The sequence below is a fragment of the Struthio camelus genome, chromosome 4, assembly GCF_040807025.1.
Source record: "Struthio camelus isolate bStrCam1 chromosome 4, bStrCam1.hap1, whole genome shotgun sequence".
NCBI classification, from domain to species: Eukaryota; Metazoa; Chordata; class Aves; order Struthioniformes; family Struthionidae; genus Struthio; species Struthio camelus.
Window position 1 is genome coordinate 33417987 of NC_090945.1, and position 22548 is coordinate 33440534.

Genomic DNA, 22548 nt, shown 5'->3' on the forward strand with positions numbered 1-22548 from the left:
CAAAAATACGGTAGACTTTAAGATCTAAAGTCCACATATACATACACACACACATATACTTGTCATTGTTTACTGTCATTCTTGGACAAAGCCAGAATAAACTGAAAGAAGTGTTTATGACTACTCTTGTTTTGGAAGAAGCAGCTTTAATTATAAGACAGTTAATAAATAAATACATTCCTTCAGTTTAAATATTCATCTAGGTTGATTACTTTTTCTGTAGTGCTGGAACCCCCTTTTCACTTGCAGTTCTGTACTTGGTTACTGCAAGAATTCCAGCTCTCAGGCAGCAGGCGTCAAGTTTGTAGTTTTGGTTTCTCTTTCAAGTCTTGACTGTGTTTCTATGAGCTGCCAGCTCATGCAGATTTAGCTTTCCATGTCTGCATAACTGCTTATAAAGCAATATTAACACCCTCTACTGAGACAGAACAGACGTGAGTGGAGCTTCTCCTCTGAAGACATACGTATGGAGTAGTGTGGGGGAACAACAGAGAGCATGAAATTGTGAGTTCTGCGTTTGTATGTCGTGTATTAAATGGCTGTAAGGTTCTTTGCAGTGGTTGTGACTCAGAACCAGATTCTGTACAAGAGCTAATCAAGGTGCCTGCATTTCACGTGAGAACCTGCTCTGTAGAAGGGACGCTGGACCCCAGTGTCTAACCTCAGAATACAGCTTTGCGTGTGGACGCTGAAAAATGGCATATTAGGTGACCTCTCCTCTGAGCAGCAAGTTGCCGCAAGTAGGTGAATTCATCGTGCAGCCTTCTAGAATTAGACCCTGCAAACACAGTTTTAATCCCTATTTCTCTATTCTATGTAACGGCTGTTCAAGAGAAAGAAGTCCTATTTAGATCCCTAAGTATATTTTCTGAATTTGTCTGTACTAGAATATCTCAGCTCAGGGGACCAACTAGAATTGTTCCTCAGGTTTTATAGTGTTTTCAGAAATGTTATCTTAGTGAGAAACAGAAAGGAATTGCACAACTCCAAGAGAAGCTCATCTGTTCTTAAGTTAGGAGGTAGGTCCATTGCTAAAATCCTATGATCTAGCCACAGAAGACAGAGAATGACACACGCACACACGCGCCACTAATTTAAGTTTAGCTCAAGGTAGGAAGGTTTTTTGTTGTGAGGTGTCAATGTACGACTTCAAGATTAGAGCTGCCATGCCATGTGCATATCATAGTCACTAAACCCACACTTATCTTATGGCTAAAATCCATGATGTTTGCGTTCAGTGCAATTTGCAGGATATTTTTTCTGCTCCTTTGTAAGGATACTTTTCTGATGTCACCTGTGCCCATGCCACCCACCTCTCTGCTCTATCATCCCTCAGCAAGCTAGATGCCATCCTCTTCAGAGAAGCTCTTCTCTGACCTGCCAACCCTTTTCCATGCCCCCTGCTCTTCCTTTTTCATGTTGCCTCAAAAGGCCACTTCCCTGCCTTGGGGGGCAGCCTCAGTCAAATACTACTAGGGCTGCAGAGAGGCAGAGGAATGACAGCACAAAATAACACTATTTGCTTTCAAAGTGAACAACTTTTAGGAGCGCTGGCTGGAAAGATACACGTTAGCGACAGAGGGGGCGGGGACTGTGTAGAGAGGAGGGCACAAACTGTACATTTCCTTCCCTTTATGGAATGGTTAGAAGCAGCATGCAGGAATGTGCCTGCTCAGTAGCTGCCTTTAGTGTTTTCCAGTCATTAGCCTGCCTTCTCGGTCAGAGACATATGCCTTTCCCCACTTTTTTTTTTCCCTAAGTTTGAAAATCACACAGAAGTAGAAGGGGGAAATCCCTTCCCCCTGCTTGTCGTGGTGAGACTGATTTCCACAGTGTATGAGGTGCAAATATAGCCCTTAATTATTATATAACAACTGAAAGTAAAACAGAATGGAGGAGGGGGAGGAGCATTTGCTGCTGTCACTGGTGCAAACTTTATCCTAACTTCTGTACTAGCTTGCTGCACAGCTTTCCCGAGACTTGTGAGTATTTTAAACATCCTCTTACTGTTCTTTCTTTCTTTTTTTTTTGAAAAGATGATACTGCTTAGCTTCCAATCATTTAATGTCTTTTAAAATTGCCTGGTAGGACTTGTTTTAAATATAAAGGGTAACAGTGTAATAGTTTTAATAGATCACCTTTCACCTGGCACCTGTTGGTCTGTTTACACTATGTGAGAGACAGCAGCCAATACGGGAAATTGATGTTAGCCAGCGAAAATTTGTCACTGTTTTCTAAAAAAAAGCACAAGAGAAAAATGAGGGGAAAACAAATATAGTGCCGTGAGCCCAGTTAGCTTAAACTGTTAAGCAAGGATAGAGACAAAAGGCTGGGAGAAAAGTTATTTGCCATCTTAATGTATACACTTGAAAGAACAGTTTAATGCAGAAAGGGAACTGAAAATCGCAGTCAAATGAAGTCCTGCTGGAAACGGGGGTACACAGATGCAGTAGCTGATAGGGAGACATTAACTGATCAGTAAACCAACAAAGCAATTGCATTTATGTGTCTGCTGTTAAGAAAGTCCACTTTTCACCTAATAGGTAGGAGGCAAAGGATGTGTGGGAGAGGAATTTATGAAGGATTGTATTGTAAAGACCTGCAAAGTTACCTCAGTAAAATCTTCTAGGAATAAGAAATTCCCCTTGCTGTGTGCAAACCCTATCTGTGAGATTCCGTCCGTGCATTTGTGCATTTCTGGTACATTTGTGCTTCTTATTAAAAAACTGTCTGATATTGTAGAAGAAGTGTAAACATGACTTTGAGACTCCTGATTATAATTACTAGAGTACATTTTGCTATACTTTCCAAATAGTCAATAGCACGGCAACTGCTTTGCCCGTTAGGAATATGTTTATTTCAATTAACAGCTGCCCATTTATCTGTCGTGTGCTAGAGAAATGGAAAGGCATCACGTACGTTATTTTATCTTGGAAGGAGATACTTAATTATAAATCAGTTTATTATAAACAAATATTCTTTATATAGCAACAGAGGAATCAGTTTCATTCTTTGCGAGCCCACTAGGCTGTTCTAAACTTTAAGAACATGTAGTATGATTTTATAGCCTGTCACAGTCATTTTAGCTCTGCAAACTTTAACAATAAAGTTCAGCCTTGCCAGTTCTTCAGAGCATAATGTTCTAGCCTGTTGCTTTTAGGAATGTTTTTAATTTTCCAGGAAATACACTATACAAAGAGTCAGATCCATTCTGGGGCATCCAAGACCGTCACTGAATGTAGAGAGGGCTCACAGAGGCCACAGATACATGCTGATGTGGAGTAATTAGGTAGTATGAATAACATAATGCTACATCCGTTCTGAAGAGTGAGGAGTCCCTTCTCACTTTAACTAGCAGTCAGCCGGCTTTGCAACAAAATCAACATATTCCAAGCTGTGGCCGGTGACAGTTTGACACAAACTTTGTAATATCACCTGCAGATCTCTTGGCCAAATGTTTCCCTCCTCTGCGCTCAGGGATTTCAGCTTGATGCAGCTGGCATGGCAGGAAGGAGAAGAATCTAGGAACAGCCCTTGTATGTGATGTATTTTCTGTCAAAATAATACATCTGGTGTTATAAAGTAAATCACTTTTCTGCAGGGAGAGGCTAGTACAGTGTATGAGTTGTACGGAGCCAGTAAAGCACAGCAGCCCACCCTCATCTTGCAGTCTCAGCTGTTTGAACAAAGTAGTTAGTCTATGCATAAGTACAGATTTCTGTTTCTCTTATGGTTTCACATTACAAGATCTCTGTTTTCTCACTCTGCCATCAGTAGGGGCTGAAATCAGGGAGACTAAATACCGTTGCATTCATGTTTTTCATGACATCTTTCTGTACACTTATAAACTCATAATGAAGAACGGTGACTTGAAAGATTTTTTAAAATACATTATTATGTGCATTGCCACTTCTCAATTGTACTTCTCAATTCAGTGATTTTCTTATCACATGCTAAACGTTAGAGACTCTAATTTTGACTTTCATATCTATTCCAGCTAATATGCTTCCTGTGATGGCTTCTGATAGTGGCCAGTGGTTTCATTTGTTATGCTTGAGCATATCTGGACTTTCAAAATGCTATGTTACTTCCTGGGAAAATAAGAAATCAACTATTGGGCTCGGACCTAAGGCCCCCTCTGATGAGTTTTAAAAGTGAAAACTTCAAAATGTTAAAAATAACCATACAACATATAAATTCCCCTTTAGACTCGATGTATAACACATTAGGCAAAACAGGAATAATAACTCAAACATGTCCTTTCTCTGTGCATGCATGCTAACATATTCCTGATTTTCAAGAGTATTATTTCTTTTCTTTCTTTTCAGCTAGCATAATTTGCAGTGACTTTACACAGGGCAAATGCAAGGAGAGTGCAGCACAATTGCTTTCATTCTTAATATGACCTTGTAGCCTTAAACTGTTGCTTGTCTGAGTTTGTTGCAGGATCTCAAAATAGTTTATTTTAGTAAATGATATCAGTTCTTCGGGTTGTTTTCTTAATAACAGCAATGTTCCATCTATCAAGTCTTTTAGGACAGACTGGAATTACACTTAGGAGCAGTTAAATTCTGAGTGTTCTAATCTTGATAAAACAAACCTAGTTATTTTTCTCTTATAGACATATGATATGGCATCTACAAAGATACTTCATTTTAACACGTTGTTCAATAATAGCTGATGTCAGTGCAATAGATGCATCACAGTCATGATGCAGAAAACACTGGCCATCATGACATGGTAATATACACTGGGTGAAAATGGAAATCCCAGATATTGTTACAAATGTAGACATATCTCTCAACTCTTAATAGACAAGTCTTAGTGGATTGAATGCAATTGCAGGTTTTCCCAGAGAAATGTGTATGAAGAAATATGTATGTATCTCAGTTTTATACAGGCAGTTCCAAAATTCAGCGACATCCTTTCTTCTCACTCAACCCAAATTTATGATTCCTATTCCAAAGACTGATAGGACAGGAGTTCACTCCAGGAATAAATGCTGCACTCACAAACTGATAAATCTGTTTCTGCAGAGACCAAACTTTAGTAGAAAGGACTATTAATGTGTCCTCACGGTGGGACCTATATCCTCCCTTTTTGAGCAGGTATTCAAAGCGATAGGACTGTTTCAGATCCCCAGTACCTGAACACACAGATTAATACTCTTTCATAGACAAAAGGACTTACAATTCCATATCATTAGTCCAAGAACAACTTATCTTCTCACACTTTTGGTGCTGAACAATGAACCTTAGTCTCTGGCGCCCGTCTCCAAGGTTCCTGGGTACTGAAGGCTCCTCTGCTCTTGCTGGGCCAGTTCTGTTCCCAAGCTGATGCTATGAGCCCATGCTCAGAGTAAATCTGAAGGAAGAAATATAGTAGAAAGACATCATTTCATCCAAGCTGTCTGTACTGTATCAGTGTAAGCAGCAATCCCATTGCCAGGTCTGAGTGCCACCTTGGACATAATTTTTTACTAGTCTCCAGAAGAGGTATTTGTATGGTTTAGGCTAGCTTTTCCTCTGTGTCCTTTAGCTGATCAGCACTCTAGGGTCTGTTCTCCACAATCCATCAGGATTCATGAGGAGATAAGGCTAGATTTTTGTATCATGATGACAACACAGAGTGTCCAGGCAGCTCAGCAACTAATAAAAGCTTTCTGTCTTCCAGTCATAACGCAATGTAATAATGTAAAATCAGGAGGCTAATTCTTTTTTGCTAAGAAATAGGTGAAGAGCAGCAGAAATATTTGGAAGCCAGTCATTTGTCAGCAGGAGATGTACCATATAATTAAACTGTTGTTCTTACCGATAGGTTATAATCAGCAGGTAATAAGATATATGTATCATTACAAACTGTCTCACAGTGTTTCATGCTACAACAGATGGGGTATGTCTTTAATGGCAGCACAAGGTTATCACTTAGGGATTGTTGCCGTTATGGCTGCAATCTGTAGTTTAATAGTTTAACAACTAACTGTAGTGCCAATGCTCAAAAATTGTTTAACAATAATTTTTTGTTGCTGTTTTTTTTCCCCTCAGTGAGAAATTGTGTTTTAAAGCCTGCTTGGTAAAAATACCTGTATACTTGCAGGAAGAGTTGACACTGTGGCAGTTTAAAATCTTATATTACCAAGCTGTTAAACCAACCTGTCCATGACTAGTATCTATCATATGTTTTAGGGTGCCTTTTTATAAATAAAAATACAAATGAAGTGAATTTACAGGCTGTAATTTGTTTTTGAATAGAGGGATCATATTCTAAACAGCTAGTCAAAAAGTGCTTCCTACTTCACCTTTCTCTGGCTGCAGCCTCTGCCAGAAGGCTAGGAATGTCAGGTACTCAGTAATTTTCTTCCCTAGAGCTTAAGCAATAAATCAGGACAGTTTGGAGAAGTTTTTTGTCCCTGTGGAAAAGGGATTTGAGCTCATTGAAGCTATCAGATCACCATCTCCCACAAATCCTATATGTGCAGACACAAATGATGTTAATACGGATACTGAGATAACCGATGATCCGGCAAACAACTGAACCAGTAGAAGAGCCATTTTGTGTAAAGGAATAAAAAAACTGACAGGGTTTCATTCCACATATCTCAATTATCAAATTACCTCTTAATACGTTGTTCACTGTTGTTAACATATTATCAGTTCTCTATCCAACATGATGGGAAATCAGGCATGAACTCAATGGCCTCCTTTGATAAAGCACTGGCTAATTAAGAGTTGCGGTACCTGTACCAGTGGTATCTTCATATATGTCCATCCAGTGACAAAGTCTTCTGGAGAGAGGGAAGACTTCCAGACTCTGTCTTCCTGAGAGGGGAAGTAGGAACCTTGTCTGCCCTTTTAGGACCAAGGGAGACCATATTGCAGGAATATGAAAGACAATGCTGCCTGAAGTCTGAAAGCTGCAGCTGGCTGCTGCCATCAACCTGCTTATAACACAAAATGGTATCAACATAAACAGACTCATTCAAAAATCACTAATTATATCTATTTGTATAATCCGTATGGGCTCTCTCCTGAGTCATGTAGCCTCAATCTGAATGTCATATTAGACTGTACCGAAGTATTTTAAAACAACAGACATGTGCATACTTGTTACAACTGAGAGCTTTTAATGTGCTTTTAAGAACATGGGAATGGGAGTCACAGTAAACTCTTACAGACTAATCTATTGTAGCCTGTGGCGGTAAGTAAAAAATAAGTTTTGTTTCCCTCCTAGTATCCTTTGATAATGATATAGGTGCTAGGTGGAGTTTTTCTTTATGCTGTTTCTTGGCAGGGTAAATAGATCAGATAGTGTTTCACGTTCCTGAGGCTAGATTAGTTTTGATACTAGAGAAAACATGATTACCTGTACTTGGGACAGCTCTGTGCAGTGTAGATCACTGGTGTGCAGCAGAAGGGATAGGAAGGAAAGGCTCCATTTCGAAGCTGAAGTGGAATTACATTATTTAGTGTGCTCACCGTGGGGATTCCAAGTGTCCAGCTGGCCCTGAGATATCAAAACTGGACACTGGTGATGGCCAGAGTCAAACAAACGGAGGGTTTAGATGCTGCTTGGCTGATTATGGTTTTCTTCCACTTCTTTGATTTAATTTCAAAGCAAAAAAAAAAAAAAGTTTTAAAGTTTATATTGCCTTAATTCAGCTGTATTTTATAAAATAGTTTCAGGAGCACGGGAAATGTAATTGTATCCTGTCTAGAGTGTATGTGTAATAGGAAAAGGAGATACTGTGCGTTTCATGTACTCCTCATCTGTATGGTTCCATGTCTGATTTAGTGCACATTCCTTGCACCGTGCTGTAAACCCAGAATAATTAATTTCATCTTTTTTTGTCCTCCTTTTATGACACTCAGCAATATAGTATTCCGCTGCTTCTTGAACATGAATTAGTTCATTTTCTCAACAGCACTGAAGGATATGGAGATGGGAATTTGATTTTACAAATGAAAAAAGATTGAAAGAACCAAAAAATTTAGGGTCCAGAACATGATACCTGGAGACGGATTTTTTTTTTTTTAGAGATTGTTTAACATTTCCTATAAGTGTCTATGTTCACTCTTAGCCCCCAGTGCTTTCTGTTGCAGCTGTGAGAGCTCAGTGTTTTTCTGAATCAAGCTCTGTAGATGACATTCATTTCTCCAGACTTCAGCCATCTGCACTGGAGATACGTGCGTCTGAACAAGCTGACTACAAGGATGAGAAATACATGCTTGGGGAGCATGAGGGATCTCATCCTAAGGTAGATGTATAAAGCAGCTTAAAGTCAAGATTTCTTATAGGAGGGTACTCAGAAAATGATCATCACTTGTGAAAAATCTGGGTTAAGGAACTTGCCCAAATCACATGGAGATGGTGAGATGAAGGCAAGGACGGGCCTGTAGTCCTCATTTGCTTTTATCATCTAACCTATGCTTCTCTTTCTGAAATCATTTGCCTTTTTTTTTTTTACATGCATTCCTTCTTCAAGCAAGGACAATGATATGGTCTCTTTCAGTAGCATGGCCCATTCACTAAACAGAATCTATTTTCTGTTCAGAAATCCTGTGAGGGAAAAAAAGAAATATTTATGCCATACTGTGATTAAAGATTTAATACTTCTTAAAAATTAAGTTTTCAGGGGAAGGCACTGAGCATAGGATTCAGTTTCAAGTTCCGGAGAAGAGTATGCTTTGGTGTTTGTAAATCTTTCCACTTCTGTTATCACAAACCTTTTCTTGTTCCTTTCATCTCCATCCTGTCTTAATTCTTTACTATGCTTACTATTCAGTCATGTTACTCAAACTGCAGTGCTACGTACCAACAGTACCACTGATTTCTGTTCCACTGCCTTCATCACACTGTCCCTGCAGGAGGCCTTTTTTTATATGAAAAGCTCTGCTTGCCTATGAAGCTCTGAAATGGAATATGTTCAGTATGAATTGACTGCTGGAGATCAAATACTCGGTGCCAACAAATCTCTTTTGCAATTATGTAAACTAAGACACTCATGACTTGGCCAAGCTTGTGCAAATTTTCTATGCTGCCAAATTTGAAGATATTACTAAAAAGCACAGTTTTAATTAAATGGTTATAAACATTTTCTTTAGTATGAGGGAAACATGCTTATTTCTGCTCATTTGTTTTTAGAAATGACTGAACTACTCTTGATGTGACTTAAAACCAAATTACTAGCCTGAAGAAGTCATTCAGCCTAGGAAATTTCAACCTCTAACAATTTAAGCTTGATCAAATTAAAAACAACTCAAATTGGGTCTTGTTCTTTGAGACCGAGCTGCAGAAGACCCTAACAAAACCATAAGCAATAGCTTTCTGTCCATTATGTGTACAGAAACAGGAGTGGCTCCATAGCCAGTATCTTTGAAATTATCGATGTTTAATCTAATTTCCTAAGAAAATAATGCTATGTGATCACACATCTGTGCATGTTTGCATATCTTTGCCTCCCTCCTCCACCACATAATTTTTTAATTCAGGACGTCATTTCATAGAATAATTTACATTGGAAGAGGCATCTGAAGGTCATATCTCCTAACCTCCTGCTTAAAGCAGGGCTAACTTCAACATTACAGCAGGCTGCTCAGGGCCCTGTTTGGTTGATTTTTGAATACCTCCAAGGATGGAGATTCCACAGTTTCTCTGGGCAGCCTCTTCCACTGTATAACTGCCTTCACTGTGAAATTTTTTCCTCATATCCAGTCAGAATCTCTTCTTGTCCAAGAGGCAACTTGGACTGTTGCCTCTTGTCCTTTCAATGTATATTCCTGGGAAGAGTCCAGCTCTGTCTTCTCTGTAACCTCTCTGTAAGTAGTGGAAGAAAGCAACTGGATCCTCTCTTAGCCTCCTCTTCTCCAGGCTGCACAAACCCAGGTTCCTCAGCCTCTCCTCTTATGTTGTATTTCACTACCTACACCATTTTAGTGTCCCTCTCCCAGACTTTCCAGTTTGTCAGTATCTCTTACATATTGCAGGGCCAAAACTGGACGCAGCATTCCAGATGCAGCCTCACAAGTGCTGGTTAGAGGGAAATAATTACCTGCCAGCTACACTTGGTTAGCCTTCATTGCTGCACACATGCGCTGCTAACTCTCATGCAGCTTGCTGTCCACTCCTAAGTCTTTTTTTGCAAGGCTTCTACCTAGCCAATTAGTCTCCAGCCTGTAGTGCTGCATACACTTATTCCATCTCAGATGCAGGACTTCACTTCTGTCTTTTTTGAACTTCATGTGGTTCCCGTCTAGGACATTCCTCCAGCTGGTTAAAGTCCATCTGAATAGCAGCCCTGCCCTCTGCCATATCAACTGCTTGGTGTCACTTCTGAACTTAAGGGTTGATCCTGTTCCATTGTCCAGGTGATGATTGTCTAGACGAAGATGTTACACGGTACTGGCTTCAGCCCCTGGGGAGCACCACTCCAGAAATCCGCTGGATTCTTTGTGCCTTCCCTGTTGACCTTCCGTCAGATGTCAGGGTAATTTAAGTGTCCCATGAGGACCAGATCTATCATCAGGGAACTTTTTCCATTTGTTTAAAGATAGCTTCATCCACTTCCTCTTCTTAATGAGACAGCTGTTAGCACTCTCCCCCATGTCCCTCTTGTTGGGCTTCCTCTGATCCTGACCCATCAGCTTTCAGCAGGCCTGGCACCAACAGTAATACCACAGAGTGCACGCTGCCCTGCTTGTCTTCTCTGCTTGTCGTCCCTTCTGCCTGTGTCAATCCACAACAGTCCAGGGATGTGAGCTATCCCACCAGATCTCTTTAATCCCAGTGGGCCCTTAGGTCTGTGGCTGTATATGTTCTTCCAGGTCCTCCTGTTTGTTTCCCAGGGCTGCATATGTAAGTGTACAGGCACTTCAGTTGACCCCCTGGCTTGCCCTGGTTACACAAGGGGAGTTTAAGAGTCATCACCTTGTCCTGTAAGTACCCTTTTGGGAAAAGCTTAAATCAGGCTTCAATCTCCTTGTGCACCAAATTCAGTCATGAGACAAATGTGCAGAAAACCAGACTTTGCTAGTTCACAGGCCACTCGTGCAATATGGAAAATATGAAAATAATATATGAATTATATTATTATCATATTATATATATATCATATTATCATATTATATTAATATCATATATTATATGAATAATATATGAAAATATGGAATATATGAAAATAATACATATAAAAGAGTGGCTTTACAAACTTATTTTCTTGCAGATTGTGTTGCGACGACTTTTATCAAAAATACAAATATTAACATCGAAATCAACTGTTCTGTCAAAGAACTTCATCCTTTCTCCTTCAAAACTTTTAGGTCTCGCTGTGAATACAAAATTAGTTGTTTAAACAAATTTAAAAATTGCTTGTTTCTCCAACCCTAACACTTAAAAGATCTGAAAGTGAATCTAGGAAAAAGCAGGTTCTAAAAGAGAAGGGAAAGCTTTTAGTCAATTTGTATTGTTTTAGCTGAAAAAAACATAATTTAGAAATAAAGAAGAGGTATTACAGAGCTGGCCAGACAGCTGCCATAATCCCTACTACGAAAACACTGCTTAAATGAAGGCACCATAATGGATTGTTTGCTGGCCTGACCTTGCTTCCATGTGGTTTACCTCATTTATTCTAATTTATTTTATAAAACAGAGGAGAACAAAAGTAAAATTGCATATCTGCACTGTACTGTGTCTATATAGAGGGCAACTATTAAAAGTAATGTCATGCTGGGTTGTGGTAATTAGGGGCGCTCTTCCAGTCCTTCATAAAACACAGATTTATACTGATGGTAATGACACTAACACTCCCCTCAGTTGGCTACAACCTCTCTTCTGGCTGTCAGCAGAAGTCACAAGAAATTATCCTTTGGTGACAATACACATTTTCCAGGGACACTCTTCCCCCCCAATATATTGCAGCATTCAAAGACGACAGCATTAAGATGAGTTTCTTGTATGCAGTAGATAAATGAACCCTTTAAAAATAATCTCATGTTTTTACATCTATTTAGAGGATCTGAAGTGTTACAAAAGTAAATTGTGACATTTCAGCAACTTTCTGTTTTGAAATCTCTTAATAGGTGGGCTGAGAGGCACCCAGAACTTTATTACAACATAAAATATACTTATTTTTCCACCACTAGGTTTCACAATGTACTTTCGTGATCCCGACTCTGTGTTTGTGCTCTGAGTAATGTTCCAGCAAACAGGATGCTACGGCCACAACAAAACTCTGCTGGAGCATGGAGCAGGCTGGAAAATCAAGTAAGTGTCATTTAAACAACATGAAATTTTATGAAGGCTCAGCAAAGCTTTAAATGTTATTTTTATGGCCTAACAAGGAAACACAGCAAATTTAAGGCTTGAAAATATGTCCAGTATTTTAGATGAGATCACTAGTTTCTTATAGTTTTCTTCTGGGGTTTGCCCACTTCCTGTTGTTCACTTATACCAGAATTCACTTATACCATAGGAAATGGCCTTAGGTCTGGGATTTTCCACATTTGTGTTTTTCATAGTTTATTTGTGGCACAGCTAGCTCCAGCAGTCCTTCCCTCTTGCCTGGACTGAGTGCCTATGTCTGTAGCTGACCTCGTGCATTATGTTTCAAGCCATAACCCCCCCCCTCAAGGGTGTTTAAGACAGGAGGAAAACCTTGGAAGTACCCAGTCTCTGTAGTGCTCTGCAGAGTTTCTGGACGGTTCTGCTAGTTGTGTTCCCAGCATGGAGCATGTCCAGAGGACGGTCAAAGGTGCTAGGATGGAGCACTGCGTCCCCCCCCAGGCTTGCACGCAGCTTACCTACTGGGAGGCCAGCCCTCCCCTATCCTGAGCAGGCTCGTTTCCTGAGCAGCGGGCGCCCGTTGGCGAGGAACCGTTGGCAGCCTGAGGTGGGATTCTCCCATTTGCAAACACTGACTGTCCCAGAGCAACAAGCAAAGAGCTGCCAGCATGGTACATTGCCATGTCAGGAGGCCGGTATGCACCACCCTGGGACAGAGCCATGCCCCACCAGGGTCTCCACTGGGAGAACTGGTGCTGGCTCTGCCAGTCAAGTCTCAGGGGCAGGGTTGCGAGTGACCCAGATCTGCCTATCAGCAGATAGGCAGCAACTCAGCACACCAGTGGACAGCAGCCAAAAGCAGACCACCATGCCAGTAAGCCACTGCACATGCAATGGTTGCTGTAGGTCTTTGAGGTAGGTGCCATGGGCAGCCCTGCCACCACAGTGCCCCCAGAACACCATCCCTCCAGGCCTGCTCCACCAACATGCTGTACCACTGCCTAAATATGCAGACAGAAGACGAAAAGCCAGGTAGGAACGGGCTGAATGGTCTTCATGCTTGTTATGGCAGTGAAGTAGATGCTTTGGATGAGGCCAACTTTTTTAATAATGAATTTTTAACATGTTGCTCTTTACCTCAAAGCCTCTTCAATTCTAAATGTGTAATTGCTCATACTTGAAACTATAGCTCATCTTTTCACTGGCTTACCAAGGTTGGTTTCTTTTTTCAGAAGCCAAAGAAACAATTGACTCAAAAACTGAGAATCAGTTTAATCATTGATTACCCAATAGCTTCATATGACTTTTTGCAAGTTTCCACAGTGATTACATCAAAGTCTCAGCCTTTATTAAAAAGCAGGAAGAAATACAGCCCTCATGATTATGGAGAAAAATGTGGAACTCAAACCCCACCGCTGTAGCCCATGGGGATTTGGGAGGATTACAGTAGCCAGCAAAAGCTTTATGAGACACGTGAAGAATGTAGCATAGCTAGATCACACACCCAAATATCTCTCAGGTGTTGAGATTAATAGTCTCTCTCCACCCTTGTAAGATATGGAAATAATCATTAGGCGAAATGGTAAAATTATTCCCTGTTGATTGACTGTTACTTATTGTACCTGCAACTGTAACATTTTTTGTTAATTTTAATTGTATTAAGTTGTTCTACTGGAACAATAAAATTAATCATTAGATTCATCAAAACCCAACAACTTGATGAAAATGCTAAAACTTTAGTGCACCTCAGAGTAGAAACATTACAGAGACCAGTTCCCCAGTTACAGGGAACAAATGGGAAATACTATCTCTAAAGCAGCTTTGTCATTCCCAGAGAGTTTTCTCTTTCGGTGAGGGAGCAGCAACGGCTGGAGGCTCCCTAAGGGGAGGGAGTTGGGAGCGCAGCACAATAACCTGTCCAGCAGGTCAGGGGCCTCGCGAGCCAGGGCCCATGGGGGCCCCCACTGCTGCCAGTGTGGTGAACAGGGCATGCTTGTGGGGTGGCAGCTGGGGGCAGCCTGGACCCCCAATTGCCAGGCAAATCTGTGATGATGACGTCCAGGATCAGGCCAGAAAAGCAAGACAGCGTCCGGTCCGGTGATGGTGACCAGGGTCAGACAGCCTGCTGATAGCTAGACAGGTCCAAGAGGAGACCTACCCTATCACTGTTGGCCAGGGTCACGGTCCAGATCAACAGGATACACAGCCAGTCATGGCTGCTGGGCTGCTGCGTAGTTCGGGCTGGGGCCAAGGGTGAGAGCCTCAGCTTAAAAACAGCTCCCGAGGGAATAAAGGGCCGGCCCTTGCTGACACTTTTTCCAGCTCTTTCTTCACAACAACTCATATCTGCTGGCCTCGAATGCAGCGAGCTAAACTCCTAGGAGTCAGCATCCAGGGCCCTGACGCTTACAGCCTTTGCTAGACCTGCAGCAATTTGCCTGCTAAGGGAGTATTTTTCATCAGCCCAAAAGGTCACTTGTTTATAAGGTTTGTTTCTTGTGCTTATTTAATTCCATAGTATTGTTTTGTTTGTGTTGTCTTGGGAGATAGTGGTAAAAGATAAAACGTCATTCTTAGGAAATCATAGTATTTTCCTGTTGGCCTGCTTTAAGCATCAGCTAGAACTGTGGGCTAGACTACTGCATGTCCCTACTTGTCACAGGGTCCTCTCAAAACTATGCCTTGTTATAATGCTCCCATTTCAACATTTCCTTCCTGCCAGTCTACACTTCCTAAGATCTCCTGCATCATATTCCATCTTTCCACTCCAGACTATACTCCCTGAACCTTTGCCCCATCTCTTCAGTCTCCTGTCCATGTTCTCGTACTAAAATGCAGGTCCTCGTGCTTCACAGTTAGTGCTGAACATAGGACAGAACAGGTCATGAGCCACTGCCTTGCACATGAACAAGTTACTGCATGTTAGCTGTTCCACAATGATTGCTTGTGGCACATGCGAGTCAAGTTAAGGTTATATACTCTTCTAGGACTGCGAAAAATCAAATGTATCACAAGCAAATTTTCTTATAATTATGCTAAGTATTTCAAATAGAAATACAGCCAGTGTTATTTTGACCACAATATTTCCCCTATCGCTCTTAACATAAAAAGCCATTACTTATCTAGAAAGATGCAGAAATAGGATCACATGACTATCTCTGTAACCGAGCTTATTTTGCCCTTTGGTCACAATAATTTTACCTCTGTCATAACTTAGCTATTTCACCTTATTCATCTTTCCTGTTAACTTAAAACAGGCCTCATGACTTCTGAAAGTGAGTCTGTTTGCTTCTAAATCTAGAGAATATTTTTAAATACAGCTGTTTTTTAAAGTGTGTGTGATTTTGTTCCTCTGATGTTTGTGCTGTCTGTGCCATTCTTCTTATCTATGCATCGTGAATGATGTAGTTAGGCAGGTACAAACAAAAAGATAACATCCTTCCCAATAGAGTTTGCTATCCAAAAATAGGTGTAACATATTGCCATTAACATCTAGGTTGTGCCTGTTAAATAAATGTAGATGAGCTGAAAGTATTACATCACGGAAGAACAGTTTACTATTAGGAAAAAAACTGAGATTCCATCCGCTGGGACTATATTATTGTGAGCTCTGTAATAGTTTTGTAGGGATATTTTTTTACTCTAGATCTATAGTGATCAATAAAGATTTGAACTGGATGATGCTTTTGTAGTTGAGCTAGTTCAGGTGCTGTCTTCTTGCTTAGATTTAAAAGAGATTATCTACATAAAATACTGTCTTAGAAACTACTACACACAAGCTAATTATGTATATTCAGATAACAAATGATTTTTTAGAACAAGTCATATTGTCCAACTGTCCCTAATAATGTTATAATATAATAAATTCCTTCCAGAATTTATTTCTGGCAGTAATAGGTAGTCAGTATTTTTGGTCATTCTGAAGACAGTATAAATATAACAAATCTAATTCTCAGGAGTAAAATTGTCTATTCCTTAATTTCAATCAATTTTTTTTTTTTTTAACTCCCCTTAATCTGTGGAAAACCTTACATCTCTATGGACTCTGTTTTCAGAGTCCAAAATTAATGGCACATGCTGACAATAGCCATGCACTTCTCCCCACTCAGGCCCCAAGATGACGCATCAATGACAACCCCACCTCTTTTTCTGCTACTTGCCTTTCTGCACACTCTGCTGAGAACAGCAGGCAGAAATACCACAGTTACGACTTGACCAGCGCCAACTTGTGGTCTCATTACTTGCAGGCATGTCCACCACATCTGTACTGTTACATCCAATAAAGTCTGAAATGTTTTTTCTTGCAGCTTGAGCTTCACTGCTGTAACGTTTGCACTGTTATTGTTTTTGTTCTGGTAAACATTTATATTTGACAAAGGCTCAATGCAGCATCATAACATGCACACAGCACACAACAAAGCTGTTTAATGAAATAGCTGCATAAAAGGATGCATGGACTCCTAGCCCGAAAGACTAGACTTACAGGCTAGTAAGGCTAAGGACTTCCAGTCCTTACAGACACCCCTGATGTTGTGCTCAGCTGACAAGAGATTACCTATGGAGCTGCATGAACAACAGAAGTCTCTGCAGTTCTGCCTCTCAGCGGCTGTGGAAGCCCACTCCCTTGTTTTTGCAGTTGTGTTAAGGGGAAGATTTTGAGGCATTTGAGGCAAACACCACCTATGTGTCTCTCTTAGTCTCATCATTAACCACTGTAATCTCCTTTTCCACTTCTCAACAGAAACTTTTTGGTCATTCAACAACTTCTTGAGATCCTTCTATCCCTTTTGTCTGGTGGCTGAATCTCAAGGGCAGGGCAGTGGGGTGTACTGAAAGCTTGAGCCTTGCAGTACTATGCGGACAGGCTGTGAGACCTGACGTGGTGTGCAGATAGTCCTAATGGTTTTGATGTAGCTTGGCAATCCTAGCTATGCAAATCCATCCGCCCTCGCATGCATTGCAAATTTTTCTAAGCCGAGATTTCAGCATCCACTTATCTGCAGTACGCAATCTACTCAGCTGCAGCCTCAGTGTTTGATCTGGCAGCAGTGAACTGGTTAGCTATGGATTAGTAGTAAACTATGCCCTGAGGGGATCTCCTTGTTATACTGCTTTAACTTCTAGATCATCTGAGCAGTTTTTTTTATGATAACGAACCTACTTTCCTTGACATGTGGTCATTTTGCCATCATATCATTATCCAGCACAGCCTTGTTGTGAATCACAGTCTTTCCCAACACTTACTGGTGGTTTCCTGTGCCAAGAAATAATGCTCCCCTGAATGAAGCTGCTCCAGGAAAAGTTTATTCACAGTTTTTTGGCTGTCAGAAAGAGAGGAAAATGTCAACACGACAACTTAACTTGCAAACCAAAGCAGCTTCAAGTGAAAATGCATTAACACTTCTTTTTTTTTTGAAGAAATCAAAGCTCCCTCCCTAAATACAATCTAGAAGTTTCACTTCGGCACAAGAAGTAACTCATGAAATCCTGTGGGAGGAAATATGGGATTCTGCTAGACTGACTTCAGTCACAAAAACTTAGTGGTTTCTAATAGATATCCTGCAGTGGAGGTGCAGGGGGGAAAGCACCTTTCAATGCTATTTGAATGTACTAATTTAAAGAGAAACCGCTATGGGAATGTAGTTATTTCAAGTTATTCAGTTTATTTATACAAAAAATTAAATACAGATAAATATCAAACAAGAGATTCTCCATGCGGGTATCAGTAGTTGTTTTCTCTTGTCTATGGTATTAGACAATGTCCAACTAAACTCATAAAGCACAGGCTGCTATGAAAGTAACTGTTTCTTCTGCAACATAACATAATGCACCAGACCATTTATGTCTCATGGTACTCTTTGCAAAAGTAGAATTGATAGCCTCAATGTCTTGGCTAAATTCCTGTGTGGATAATTACTTTCCCTCACTCTGAATCCTAGGTATGGTTTTCTTTATATCTCTCCCTCCTACCTTCAAACAAACTTTCCAGCAGTCAAAGGCAGAGAACCTGGGTTTGTATGCTTTGTATACTTTTGTGTCCTTAATTGCTCTGAAATATTACTTTTTAAACTAGTTTGTATTCAACAAAAATAGCTACCTGCCTATCAATATTGAGATGATTCCTCTGACTGCTGATTTCCTCCAGAAGCTATGGACTACAGCTTTGACCTGCAATCCTGCTCATTTTGTTTCACATAAAGAGATGTTTCTCACCTCATTATCCTGTTCCACATAGTTAGAGAATTGTCCCATTGTCCTGCTCTCTTGATTCTATTCAGAATTCAAAAGACGATTCAGAATTTAAGTGTTGTGGCTTAATTTTGCTGATCTTAGACTTTCCTAGTATATTTTGGTGGATTTAATCTTTCCAAGATAGACCTCTCTGGTCCTATTAAAAAGGTCTGATTTTAAAGCTCCCTGTAATAAATAATGAGAATTTAATTTTGCATCAGGATATTAGTGGAAGGGAGAGATGACCAAATAATATGTCAAATAATTCTGAACTGTATTCATCATCCACAGTACTTCTCCTCCCATCTACTGTTGACTTGCAGATAAATTTGTCAATGTAATTTGAGAGGTATGAAGTAGCATATGGGGCTTCTTAACTCATTTCTTCCTTCAAAGGAGGAGTCTCTTCTTTCCTTATTTTAGAAAGTATCTTTGAATTCACTTAATATTATTAGTCTATTAACTAGAAATCATCTCTGCCTTTCTCCTCTCAGATTCCATTCTGCTCTCAAGTAGTTCAAGTTTGGTGATTATCTTTACCAAAAAAACTTCTCAAAGTGCCAAATAAATTAGCATTAAATTTTTGTTTAGTCAGCAGAAAGCAATTAATTCACCCAATTGCAAGGTCTGGCATCATCCAGATTCAGCAGTGTTTTTTCCTTACCCATTCTGGCCAGCAGCTCCCCTTACAGAGGTTCTTACAAATATCTTGGCATTCAGGCAACAGGTAACACTTAGATGTCCTTGAAAGTTTAATTTTCCTTCTCTCATCCTCTTCCATTTAAAAAGAGAGCCCATATACCATTGCTACAAGAGATTTAGCTGTGATATGCAGTTGTGATATGAGATAATTAGCTCCCTAAGAATGCTGAGGGATAGTCTCTAGGAGCGATAGCTACCAGAAAATACTGCACAGATACTTAGTAGTGTCTTAGCACTAGGGATCAGACTTACCCAAGCCTCTTCTCGTCTGCAGCTTTAGAACCTACAATATTGCATAAAATAGCCGTGCAGGAGAAAGTAATATTATGTCTTAGGAGGAGGACACTTATTCACCTTAAAATCCATACCAGAATTCAGGACAATTCAGTTGACCTTCTGAAATCTCCACAGATCCTACATGTGATGAGAGGCCCCTCACTTAATATTATTGTATCTCAGTTCTCCAGCAATAAAAATGACATAATAACTTATTTTTTTTCTGCCTTTTGTCTGACTGGTCTATGGAAAAGAACTTCCATAATTTCTTTTGGAAGACATTAGCTTTAATTACTGGTTTACACTATTTAGAGCATAGCACATCAGGTTCCATCTTACTGGACAGCTTCAGGTGCTGCAGTAAGACAAAAAGTATTATAGCATTTGTATGAATTCTCCAAAAAAATTCAGTCTTGCAAAAATATAGGTGATTTTTTAAAAGAAAAATTACATGCAGCCAAAATCAGCAAACACTGATTGTTTGCGCTTCTGTTTGGAACTTCTTTTTAGAAGAAGAGATTAAGTTCCAAACAAAAGCAAACACGGTCAGTTTGTTTCAGATAAGCTAACTATATTAAATCGTTGAAATTAATTCCTATTATTCACTCCACTTAAAAATAAAGACAAAAATCAGATACACAGAATTGGCTGTTTGCAAAAATTTTTAGTGAAACTTCCATCACAATTTGAAAATGACTAATTGAGCATATCTTCTGATTGAATCTTCATCAGTATCCTCTGCTATTGAAAAGTAAAAGGAACATGAATATGCTATGAATTGAGAAATTTGTATCATTAGGAGGTTATTGCAAGAAATAAAACAATCTCACCTTTGGGAAAATTGCTGAAGCTTCCTGGTATGTTTTTTTCTATTCACACTGAACTCTGGTGCCTGGCTTTTCTGACTTCTGCTTAGCTTCTGCAGACCCATGGATGACAACTAAATGCAGACAGAAAATTTAGAAAAAGGTACTTCTGCCACATCACATCAGAGCTGGTTAGGAGGAACAGGCAACATTTTTTTTCCCCAAATCTGCACAACCATTAATACAGTACTGAGATTCTGATATACAGTATGCTGATGTCATGTTAGAATGTGGTTACAATATCCCATACCCAAAACATTCCTTGAAAACATCTAAATAGATCTCATAGTTCTATAAAAACTGTAAGGATTTAGATCATTAAATAGATACATGACACTGTTCTACAGCGTACACTGGTACATGAACCGAACTGCTTGATTTTCTCTCTCCTAAATTACATAGTTAAAATGCTCTTTTGTACTTACTTGCCTCTTTCTAAAAAGAGAATTTAAAGATACAAGAGTTAACAACACTGTATAATATGGAAAGAGTTCATTTCAGACTAAAAATCACATGCACTTTATGAAGACTGTGTGTGTAGATAACTTTGAAATTAAAAAATACTTCAGTGAGTTAGTTCTGCAGTCAGCATTCCTTTTCTGCAGCAGAGAACAGGTCGAAACAAAAGCATGTCACGGTATATGACATGCTTTCCCTTGTGAAAGTTTTATGGCAAAATTTGAAGAAAACTCAGTGAAGATATAAAATTTGGTCCAATTTTGGGAGACTTCTTCCATGACAACTTTGTCTGAGGAATACTCCCATCCTTTCACAAATGCCTCAATTTTTCCATGTAAAGTTTTCTACATGTTATAAACAGTTATTTCATAAAATTAGCAAGATGTGATGAAGCATTTGGGGTGTAGTACTCCCAAAGGACAAGAGAGACATGGCAAGTCACTGCCTTCAGAAACCTGATTTATGAGGGGGACTGGCTTATCCCTCTGGCCAGATAATGCAATGTATGCACATATGCTGGGGGAAGAGGGATGTGCTGGCTGGTGCTAATAAAGATGGGAGGGGGAAAGAGGAGAATAGAGGATTGTTCTCAGTAGAGAGCACCATTCAACAAGATGCCTTAGAGCTCAGTGGTGGCACAAGGGACCTTGCGTTAAGAGAGGAATTTTTGAAGGACCATATATGTCAAGTTGTTGAATTTATATAATTTGTCTCAAAAGCGGAGGACTCTTGAAACTTCTATCTTGTCTCTGTAAGTTATTATGGTGTAATTCAGTATCAAATGCTTCTGATTGCCAGCGTGGGGACGAAAAGGAGCTTCTAGAGACTTTATTCAATGTCATGCATTCACTGGTGCTGGGAAATGTGAAAATAGCACCAGGAACCAGAAGGTGATCTTCATAGGCTGAACCTACCCCACATTCTGGTGTAAGCGTCATTTTTCTCTCATCTATTCTGTAACTGAATGGATGCCTACCCTGAGTAGTGGAAAACATATGGGGAATATAAAATAGTGGCGTCATCACTGCAGGCATTGATTTTATAAACATTCCTCAGCTGATACCACGGTTTCTCCCTGTAGGAGCCTGTAGTTTAAAATTGATCTGTTTGCTTTTATTTCCTTACCAGGAAGAGGTAAGGAACGGAGAGCTAGAGAGATTCGAGGGGAACCATAGGGAAGAGTTATAATGCACTGCTCTGAATTCCACATGGGCATAAAACTGGTTGAAAACTCTGTTATGCGTACCTGCTGTTAACATTTGCAGTGACTGTAGCTAATCAGAACAAAGCGTAGCTCTCCTTTCCAATATCCAATTTTATCTTGAGCTTTGGTAAAACAGACAATTTTCAGCAGTTGGATACCTTGAGGATATATACTCCAGGCAGTTTTACTAGCTTGCTCACTCTCTCTTTTTTATTATGCCATGCTCAATAACACTTGACTTGTGTATTGTACTAAAGAAATCTATGCTACTAACATTTGTTATCCTAGTTAGGGGTTATCTAACAGTACTTGAATATATTACAGACGTACAGCGATATAATAGAAATGGCTAGAGCATGTACACTACTGACACATTCATTCTTGCAAGTGTTTGTGATTTTTTTCCAAGGGAATCTTTGTGAAACTTTTCTCATGTTCTACTTTTTAAACATCTTTTTGATGTCTTCCTTTATTCTTTCTTTCTTTTTTTTTTTTGAAGGACAAAAAACCTACTCATCTCATGCCCTCACGTAA

General features: G+C 39.8%; 1 protein-coding gene across 3 annotated transcripts in view; it reads left to right on the top strand.

Annotated features, from left to right (window-relative positions):
• Positions 1-316: 316 nt before the first annotated feature.
• Positions 317-22548, top strand: part of IL15 (interleukin 15) — a 39723-nt gene continuing 17491 nt past the window's right edge. Inside the window, exons 1-2 of one of the 3 annotated variants that reach the window (XM_068942130.1) lie at positions 317-504; positions 12138-12258. In XM_068942130.1, coding sequence (XP_068798231.1) covers positions 12205-12258 — 54 coding nt within the window. In that variant the 5' untranslated portion in view covers positions 317-504; positions 12138-12204. Of the gene's footprint in view, positions 505-1628; positions 1983-12137; positions 12259-22548 lie in introns of those variants that run through there. The other 2 variants (XM_009689287.2, XR_011140945.1) reach the window with 2 other exon arrangements.